At 34.9% G+C, this 10,961-nt stretch overlaps 1 protein-coding gene across 1 annotated transcript; it reads right to left on the reverse strand.

Annotated features, from left to right (window-relative positions):
- Positions 1 to 924: 924 nt before the first annotated feature.
- On the reverse strand, positions 925 to 2,562 carry LOC128017473 (macrophage mannose receptor 1-like). The gene is made up of 4 exons (XM_052602886.1): positions 2,526 to 2,562; positions 2,097 to 2,435; positions 1,448 to 1,810; positions 925 to 1,286 (listed from the first exon to the last, which is right to left on the reverse strand). The coding sequence occupies exons 1-4, from the start codon at positions 2,560 to 2,562 to the stop codon at positions 925 to 927; spliced, it is 1,101 nt and encodes a 366-aa protein (XP_052458846.1).
- Between the last annotated feature and the right edge of the window lie 8,399 nt (positions 2,563 to 10,961).

Raw genomic sequence — 10,961 nt, forward strand, 5'->3', positions numbered from 1 at the left:
TTTAATTTTGTCTTAATATAAAACGATCCGGTGATTATGATCAACACTACATAAAAAAAAAAAAACAAAAAAAAAAAAAAACTGAATGGTAAGCAATCCAAATGACTTTTGCGTTAGAAACTAATGATTCTCAAAAACAGTACCTTCAAGTTTTTAGTACAAAAAGACATAAACCAGAAATCATCTGGTCTAATTCACGAGTTCATATCTACGTATATTAATACCGTAAGTTTATGCGTATTTGGCGTGCTGTCCAGGTGGAGGGTGGAGGGCTCCGAGCTAGGGATGTGGCCCGAACCCAGAGTACCCCAGAGAGTACTACGCCATCCCATATTGGTCATTAAACAAAGCAGGACACTGCAGTTCCAATTTCACCACAGATTTACATTGGAACATTGTGGGGCGCTCTACTCTTACATCTAGAATAAATCAGGAAATAGCAAGGAGACAAGAATACTGGTATGATTTTATTTGAGCTGATCTTCTGTTACCATGTGTTTATGTCATGTATTTGATCTTTCCTTTTTTGATCAAACACAATATATTATATACCCAACCTTTACTTCTGCTTTTCAATTACTAACCGGATTTCATTCTGCTGAGAAACAAAGAATATAGAGCTGCTGCTCCAAGAAACACAATTAACCGTCATCTCTAATATACAGATAGATTCTTAAAACAAACATATATCATCTTAGTGTTTACACAATTAAACTATATTAAACATTGATGTTATAAAACTTTGATAATATCATATTACGTCATTATAATTCTATTCAGTCTTAAGCAAGACTTTGACACTTTTAAAACCAAATAATCAGATTCACTCAGAAGCTATCAAAGAAAAAATATAAGTAAATCAGAAAAACAATGAAGTGTAAAAAGATTGAACAAGAAAACACACAATTTACATGTCCTTCACTCTTAATATCTGCTGCAGATGAAGTTGAGTTTGTCAGTTTCAGGACGGCTGATCCAGCGCTGATCTCCTCCAGACTGAACTGCTCCTTTTCTCTTCTCAAGTTTACAGTTTTCTGGTTCTGTGCCGTTCCCTGGAGCCCAGTTCTGATAGCACACGGTCTCTCCACTCACCCAGAGCCACATGTTCATGATGCAGTAGTTGTGTAAACCCAACCACAGCTCCGCAGTAGACGCCAGGTGTACCACGTTCATCACCTCACGCTGCATCTCTTCTGAATGAACCGAGACCAGATCCACATGATTCTGTCTGCAGTATCTCAGAGCTTCAGACCACGTCAGATTCTCCCTGATCACAATCAGTTTATCTGGAAACCAAACAGAGCACAAGCAGAAACTAGAGAGAGACTGATCAAAAACAACATCAGAACAAACACTGTGGATGAATTTGTCATGTCAGACATGTAGCGGGAACTTGAAGAGATCTGGAGGAGATGATGGGTTGTGTGTTTTGTGAACATCTACTCACCTTCATGACACACAAAAGGAAACAGGCGGTTATATGAAGGAAACTGATTGGTGCAAGAGATGTCATTCCATTGTCCCCGAGCGCTCTGTTCAACAGTTGTACAGTTTTCATCACCTCCAAAATTATCAGGTTGACCAGACATCCAGTATCTGAATGAAGAGTTACTCTGATCTGACCACTGCCATGAGTCTCTGAACAGACCGATCCAAGCTTCAGATATCAGACTGTCATTCATGATCTTCTCAATCTGTTGATTCTCATCCTGGTTTCTCACACTGACCAGATCAATGTGATTCTGTCTGCAGTATCTCTGAGCATTTCTCCAGTTCATCATCTGATTTATAAAGATGAGTGTTTTGTTCGCTTTCAGAAAAAAACACATGAAAATAGATTTGTGAATCAGTTTGTTCATTATTATTATGCTGCTTTAGAGTTTGGATGCGAACAGGAGCAGCAGTGGAAACACATGTTGGTAAACCGTCCATTTAAAATGTTAGATTCTAGACTAATATATATATAAATTGTACTGGATATAAACTTTAAAGGACAGTGGATCTGCAGGAGTAGGGCTGACAACCTGAATATGATGCATCTTTTTAAAAAGTTTGTTGTCAATGTAGAGAGATGTACTCACTGTTACTGGAGGAACTGCAGATGAAAGTCAGGGACCTATCACATCCCACAACATGCCATTCTCCATTTCTCATCACAGAACAATTGTTATTTTGTGGTTGTCCAGTCGCCCAGTTCAGATAGAGAACAGGTTCACCTGAAGACCAATGCCATTGATCACGACCCGTCTTCTGCAGCCCAATCCAGAAACGTACATTAATCACACTCTTCATCAGCTTGTTCATGTCGTTCATGTTGTCAGCGGTGGCCAGATCTGTGTATTTCTCTCTGCAGTATCTCTGAGCTTCAGTCCAGGTCTTCTTCTCATTTATAAAGTGATACTGACGCTGAACACATTCAGATACGGAGCAGAGAGCTGTGAAAGAGAGACGCTGCTTTAATGCTTTTCAGAACAGCATCAAACCTAATGAAACTAGAAACCATAAATAAAACCACAAACACTCACCAACGAGAAGAAGAATGAAATATAGAGTTTGCTCCATTTCTGAAGAAGAAACACATTGAAAAACTCAGATACTCTTATTTTCATCTTAAAGTGATACACTTTGAATTTTAAAAAAAGCATCTAAGGAACCTAATAGGATTCACAAAAATGTTGATAATATTAACATCTCTATTAACATCAAGTCTAATTATATTTGAATAATTAATATGTGAGTCGTTCTTACTTTAGAGGTCGCCTGTTTCTGTTCTGAGTCTGATGTTTCTGTCTTCAGCTTCACACTCTGTGATGATTATATCTGCTCTCATCCATCACTTTATGTTTTTATTAAAATATTTGTTTAAAACAAAAGCCCTTTTCATTCTTCTTCCTCATTCATGTATTTCCTTCTGTTGATGTTTGTGTTGGACTTTGTTGCTGTAATTTCTATGGAAGTGTGTTCATTTGAATGTGGTGGAGACTGAGAATCTGTGTGTTCTGGAATGAAGTGTATTTCCAGCAGCTTCACAGGAACAACCTCAACATTTACATTTCTGTTTTCAATTTTCTTTCAGTTTTGATATTTTGATATTCTAGGTATTATCAAATTGCGTTTTGAGAATGTAGCGGACATAGATGATTATAAAGTGAAATGAGCTCATTCAAATACTGAGGTGCTAAACTATTCAGGGCTTTATAAGTAATAAGCAATATTTTATCACCTATGCAATGTTTGATAGGGAGCCAGTGCAGTGTGTGCTAATATGGTAATACTTCCTGGTTCTAGTAAGAACTCTTGCTGCTGCATTTTGGACTAGCTGTAGTCTGTTTACTAAGCGTGCAGAACAACCACACAATAAAGCATTACAATAATCTAACATTGAGGTCATAAATGCAAGGATTAACATTCCTGCATTTGACATTGAGAGCATAAGCCGTAATTTAGATATATTTTTCAGATGGAAAAATGCAGTTTTACAAATGCTAGAAATGTGGCTTTCTAAGGAAAGACTGCGATCAAATAGCACACCTAGGTTCCTAACTGGTGACGAAGAATTGACAGAGCAGCCATCAAGTCTTAGACAGTGTTCTAGGTTATTACATGCAGAGTTTTTAGGTCCTATAATTAACACCTCTGTTTTTTTAGAATTCAGAAAAAGAAATTACTCGTCATCCAGTTTTTTATATCGACTATGCATTCCATTAGTTTTTCAAATTGGTGTGGTTCACCGGGTCACAAAGAAATATAGAGCTGAGTATCATCAGCATAACAGTGAAAGCTAACACCATGTTTCCTGATGATATCTCACGAGGGTAACATATAAAGCGTGAAGAGTAGCGGCCCTAGTACTGAGCCTTGAGGTACTCCATACTGCACTTGTGATAGACATGATACATCTTCATTCACTGCTACGAACTGATGGCTGTCATATAAGTATGATTTAAACCATGCTAATGCACTTCCACTGATGCCAACAAAGTGTTCAAGTCTATGCAAAAGAATATTGTTGTCAATTGTGTCAAATGCAGTACTAAGATCCAATAAAACTAATAGAGAGATACAACCATGATCAGGTGATAAGAGCAGTCTCAGTACTATGATACGGTTTAAATCCTGACTGGAAATCCTCACATATACTATTTTTCTCTAAGAAGGAATGTAATTGTGAGGATACCACCTTTTCTAGTATCTTGGAGAGAAAAGGGAGATTCGAGATTGGTTATTAAAAAGTTTTCTGGGGTCAAGTTGTGTTTTTTTTATGAGAGGCTTAATAACAGCCAGTTTGAAGGTTTTGGGGACATATCCTAATGACAATGAGAAATTAATAATAGTCAGAAGAGGACCTAAGACTTCTGAAAGCACCTCTTTTATGAGCTTAGATGGTATGTTGTTGGTTTAGATGATTTAATAAGTTTATACAATTCTTCCTCTCCTATAGTAGAGAATGAGTGGAACTATTACTCAGGGGGTCTATAGTGCACTGTCTGATGTGATACTGTAGCTGAACGGTTACAATTTTATCTCTAATAGTATCAATTTTAGAATTAAAAATGTTCATAAAGTCATTACTGCTGTGATGTTGGGAAATGTCAACACTTGTTGAGGCTTTATTTTTCATTAAATTAGCCACTGTATTGAAAAAATACCTGGAGTTATGTTTGTTTTCTTCTAAAAGAGAAGAAAAGTAATCGGATCTAGCAGTTTTTAATGCTTTTCTGTAGGATATGCTACTTTCCTTCCAAGCAATACGAAATACCTCTAGCTTTGTTTTCCTCCAGCTGCGCTCCATTTTTTGGGCTGCTCTCTTTAGGGTGCGAGTATGCTCATTATACCATGGTGTCAAACTGTTTTCCTTAACCTTCCTTAAGCGTAAAGGAGCAACTGTATTTAAAGTGCTAGAAAAGAGAGAGTCCATAGTTTCTATTACATCATCAAGTTGTTCTGAGGTTTTGGATATGCTAAGGAATTCGGATACATCAGGAAGATAACTTAAAAAGCAGTCTTTTGTGGTAGAAGTGATGGTTATTCCATACTTATAACAATAAGTAGAATTTATAATTTTAGCTATATGCCAAAATATAAAAATAATGCCAACTTATATAACAGTACATTTAATTCTGATCTACATGCATATGACTAGACATGGGGTCAAGCCAGATAAAAAGGTTCCTTTTTAATTCTACAATTCACATTCACCATTTTTACTCTGGAACAGCAGCAGGAGCTACATAATATAGCACAAAAAGGTCCATACAACGTAAATGTATTTACATATGAGGTACAAGAGCAGGAAACTAATCTAAAAATAGAAAATGCATGTTGCATTTTCATCAGTCAATCAGTGTTGATATTATTTTATTCAAATATCACTTTCTGGGACTGTTCTGTCACTCACACAACATTTGTCAGGGGGAAAAAATACCAGACTGTGCTCACTTACCAACAACTGCCTGCTGAATGAACCTCATTTATTACAACTAATATTCATGAGGAAAGTAGAGCTGCACAAGAAACTGAGTAAAGCTGCAGGAAAATGGCATAATGTATATATATATAAAAAATGACATTTATTTTGTCCTAGTTTGCACTCTTTTGCTCTTCAGGCTGATAGGCAGCTGTAAAGCACATGCGGCGAGATTCGTGTACAGTCCCAGCATTGCTCCCAGTTTGTCCTAGCACTTTTTCTGTGGCTCGTAACGGTGCACCCATGGCGTATCACGGGCCGAATCAGCCAAAGTCCCTCTCAAAACATACAGATGTCTGTCAAGAGCGCCTGCCGTGGGTGCTGGTCTCCAAACCCCGTCCACATTGGCTGCACCCCTCTGCCACCACCAATCACTGTCCTGAACCAGCATCACATGACCTGCCCGTCCTGCCCCCAGCGTGTTTTGAGCAGTCGTGCAGCGGGTCGTAGAGCCACGCAGACTCAGACAGCAGCTCAGGTGAGAGTCGCAGCTGTCTGACACAAACATCTGTCCATTCAACACGGCCTCAGCGTGTTGACCGCAGAGAGAAGCTTTCAGAGGATGAGACCAGCTGTGATAGCAGGAGAAACATTAACAATACAGGCTTGATATTTAATGACCCGACAGCAGCTTGAACAGCTCAGTTTGCTGATAGAATGACAAGACGTTTAGTTACAATATTAAAACTTACATTTTAGGATAGTCTTCCTCGCGTGTCAAAATGATTAAGAATCAAATCAAAGAACACAGACTTTACTTTTCACAGAAGCTGAGCACCAATTAGGTAAGGTAACTAAAAATTTAATATGATGCTGTTAAATTACACTACTTATTTTCAGTGAAAAAAAATATGCCTATAAGTGTGATTCATAATTTAATGTGTGAGAGAATAAATGTCGAAGTCATTTTCAGCAAATTCTTTATGAATAAAGAGAGTGTGTTTAGGCCATTTTAAAATATAGTCTAAATATATTATATACTAAATATTATTCGCAAAAAGATCAAATTAGTTTATTTACAATATATTTTTGTGTTCTAGTCCTCTGGTTTTTCTTTCTTTATTTATTTCCTTTAAATAAAACAGTCCATTATCTTGGTCAAAAATTACTTCGGTTCTCTTCCAAAGTTCAAACATGGTTGCGGCTTTGTGATTCTCTACAGCTGTGTGAACCTGAGGAGAAGTGACTTCATAAATGACCAAAAAACACCTTCCCTTCACTGAGATAAAAAAACAAACAAAAAAAAAACAATAAGTAGATTTAAGATTTGCACTCATAAATGTAAGCAAAATCTACATAACTAAATTAGGTACATTTAGCAACGGTTAGAGTAAATTTAACATGGCCAGATAGTGTTTGTTGAGTAATTTCTATCTAGTTATTTTGTTAAATATTTTGTCCTCGAGTACATTACACTCAGTTACAGTTTATATAATTTACTCAAACAAGGTAGAACTGGAAAATAACCATGCCATTAAAGCATGTGGTTCATTTGCATACGTGTAAATAAGTAGACAGCTTGTTTTCTTTTGAAGATAATATGTCCACTCAATATAATTATTAGCCAAATGAACACACAGACCTCAATACTTGATACACCATACACAATTACAGTAACAATCAATGAATAGTGTTTGAGTATAAATGGTATCACCAAACAGAAAGTTACTAAATCTAATGAAAATCAAAATCAAAATAAACAAAATCAATAATAAAACAGTGTAAATACAACTCAAAAACAGTGATAATTTTAAACTTTTCAATTATCAATGCCCCAGGTAATGATGGGTAAAACAGGATCATAACTTTGGTATTGGGTTAAAGAATCCCAGTAAACATAACAATCAATTCCAAGTAAAATATGCTTATAATTTCAAACTTTAATTTCTACAAGCTTAAATTGGTAAGTAATATAGAATTGACTTTATTTATTTATTTAATTTTTACCTGAAATTAATTATTTAATGTAGAAATTACTTTTGTTTTATGTAGTATTTACTTCACCAGCACCATTTTTTATATCTATCTGAAATAACAATAAGTTGGGGTTTCCTTCAGATCATTTCTGTTTGTGTATATGGTATTTTCCCATAATCAAACAACGTTTAAAAATAAAGGCCACATTTGGTGGCAATCTTTGTCTGTCAAAATAAAAACCTTAACCAAAATTTGTCATGCATTATCTTTTTAGGCAGCAACCATGAAAATTTCCAGTTAATGCACTCAAATTCAGAATGATTTAGAAGATATCGGGCTGTATTCTGTTAATAACTTCCCGATAAAGTAATTATTCCATTTTCTATCATTAATAGTAAAAACATTACTTGCAACGTCATTTCTCCTTATTCACATTTGCTTTAAATCGACATTTTAATTTAGATGATAAAGCATCAAACACTATACAATATTCTTTAGGGATTATTGGAATATTGTACATTTGAAAAAAAAAATTATATGTGATATACAGGTGCCCATTTACATTAAATAACAGTTTAACAAATATAATACTATTGTCTACCCATTTCTGAAGAAAATAAATTAAAATAAAATAAAAATAAATTATAAACCTGTTATTCTAAAATATACATTTATTTGGAGAGAAATTGTTGTTCTATATAAGCGTCCGTGAGAGTAGCACCTGCTTGTGAAAATGAATTAATCTAACTGGACTCTTACTTATTACAAATTTACATTGAAACAGAAAAGCAAGACCACCCATCTTTTGAAAGATTAGATTATGAATTAAATACCACATTTTATTTTTGCATTGAAAGTCATTCTTGATCCATCCAATCTTTAAAATTGCATTTGATGTTCTGAAGTCAAGCACATTTAAGCCTCCATTTCCTACCAAAATAGTTAAGGGACCTTTTTGTAATGTAATGAGACCTATTTCTCCAAATGAAATTGTAAAGATTTTTAATGTGAAAACAGCAGGAAAGAGCAGAAGAGATAAACATTCAGTTCCTGATAAAATAATTCAGTTAATTGACAGGTCTCTTAGGTTAAGTTTTTTAACTATTAATCACAGGTAGAAAATTAAGCTGCCCCCTTTCTTTTAATAGTTACATATTTAGATTCCTGAATAGGTAATAATATTCTTCACAGGGATGCCGTAAATATCAAGAAGTTCATGATTTTTCAGAGCGAACAACTCACATTTGTTTAAATTAAAATTTAACCCTGAAACAAATGAAAAGTCATTCAAACAATCAATTATTTTTTTTTATAAATATTGTTGTATCATCTGTTAATTGACAGCATTTCATTTATCTTCCTAAAATCCTGATTCCATGCAATTTATATATATTTTTTCATGTAAACAGTCATTGTCTGGTTTACAAAAAAGAGATATTGGGCATCCCTGCCTTTTGCCTCTTTCTAAGAGAAATCTGGGGGTATACTTTAGTGCCTTTTGCTAGTTTTACTGAAATATCACACCCCTTATATAAAGTATAAATGCCCCGTTTAAAGAAATCACCAAAGCCAAATGAATCCAAAGTCTCAAACATAAATTTGTGGTTAACAACGTAAAATGCTTTATAAAAATCCACAGAAATTATAAAACTTTCACCATCAATGTACTCATTATAATCAATTAACTCTAGGACCAAATGAATACTATCACTTATATGTCTGTCCTTCATGAATCCTGATCATCTATAATTAGTTCTAAGCATTATTTTTATCTTTCTGCAAAAAATAATGGCAAATACCTTCACATCATTATTGAGTAATGTAGTAGGTCTCTATTGCTCTCTCCCTATCATCACTAGACACGACCCTTACTGCTGATTGGCAGCGAATGCGTTTTACAACTCGGTCCAGCACTATGTCAAAAGTGTTTTTTCTTTTAAGCGGTCATATGATGCTTTTTTTAAACATCATTATTTGGTGTAACAGAATATGTTGACATGCTTTAATGTTCAAAAAATACATTATTTTTAAAATACTTTACATTATTGTATGTCCTCTATTCCCTGACTCTCTCAAACGCGTAGTTTTCTACAAAGTCTCTCCTTCTGACAAGCACAGTCTGCTCTGATTGGCCAACTGACGCAGTGCATTGTGATTGGCTGAACAACACAAGCACTCGAAGGAAATGTAACGGCCTCTTTCCATAATCATGAGATTCATCTTTCAAAACAAATGTAAAGACAGTTAATAATGTCCTTAGTTTCACCATCAGTTTAAGTCTGAAAGAGGACAGAGTCTTGTGACAGACACAGTGATGAAGCTCGTATGTGTTTGTGGTACACAAGCCACTGTACTGTACACTGTAATTCTACTGTGTTAGCGTCTCTCTCTCTCTCTCTCACACACACACACACACACACACACACACACACACACACACACGACATGCAAAACTCAAAAAAGCACAGTCAAAAGCAAATACCTAAACTAATTGATTGATTAAAGATTGTTGTAGCAAAGTCAGAATGACCTCCTCTTTGGTTCACAAAAAATGTGCATAAAATGTCCATAAAATGTGTTTCTGTTCTGTTGTAAGTAATTTTAAAGATTCCTAAATGCATCTACTTTCAGAAGAACAAATAAAGTTATTTTTCTTTCTCCTAGATCCACACACATCTCTCTGACACGACTGCTTCAACACTAACTGTTACTGAAACCACATCTTCTTTCTTTGCGTGAACATTTGGGCGGCATTACGCAAATATTTTCTCACAGTAAGGTAGAGATGTGGGGCGTGTTTAAACGAGGCGTTTTAGGAGGGTTTGGATGCATCTTAACTTTGATAAAGAATATCTCTTTGGATTTGAGACTTTAGTCTTTGTAACTTTTGCAACTTTATGCACCAAGAGCTTGTAACAATCCAAAGAGAAAGGAAATATTTAAATTGCATCATATGAACCCTTTAAATAATGCTTAGTGCAATATTTGAAATAATATCACTTTTTTTCTCTCAATACAACACAAAACCAAAACTGTCTAACTTCAAGGTTCAATGTATCTTTATTAGCACCCAAAGGTAAATTTGTTGTACTGACAAGAGATTCAGCAATCCATTAAGATAACCAATAAGACATACGATACTATAAAATATTAAAACATAAAAAAGTCATGACAATGTGCTTCTACACACACCCTCTGCACCTCTCGCAATATCAGTAGATTTCCAGACTTGAAAACAACCTTTCAAAAAAAAAAAAAAAAAAAAAAAAAACACTCAGTAGAACATTTGTAATAAAACATATCAATTTAGGAGGAAAATAGGTTTTGAGATTCCTGACTAATCCCTCTACAATTCATACGGGAGTTAGCTCAACTTCTTCAGCAGTGCATGTGTAGTTTGCCAATGGCCTTTTGTTTAATCGATCAAGTCCATCGTTTTAGTGATCCAAGCATTGAACAAATTAATGATTAAAGAAGACGATACATTAGATGGCATTTCAAAAAGAGGATTTAAAAAGAGGCTCTGTAATACCATAATTTTGTCTTAATGTAAAACGATCTGGTGATTATGATCAAC

The sequence above is a fragment of the Carassius gibelio genome, chromosome A7 (assembly GCF_023724105.1).
Source record: "Carassius gibelio isolate Cgi1373 ecotype wild population from Czech Republic chromosome A7, carGib1.2-hapl.c, whole genome shotgun sequence".
Classification (NCBI taxonomy): domain Eukaryota; kingdom Metazoa; phylum Chordata; class Actinopteri; order Cypriniformes; family Cyprinidae; genus Carassius; species Carassius gibelio.

Coding starts and splice junctions, on each gene's coding strand:
- LOC128017473 (XM_052602886.1), bottom strand. CDS start 2,562: ATGGAGCAAACTCTATATTTCATTCTTCTTCTCGTTG. Junction 1,811..2,096: donor GTCCCTGACTTTCATCTGCA/GTTCCTCCAGTA, acceptor TTTTTCTGAAAG/CGAACAAAACACTCATCTTT. Junction 1,287..1,447: donor TCCTTTTGTGTGTCATGAAG/GTGAGTAGATGT, acceptor TTTGGTTTCCAG/ATAAACTGATTGTGATCAGG.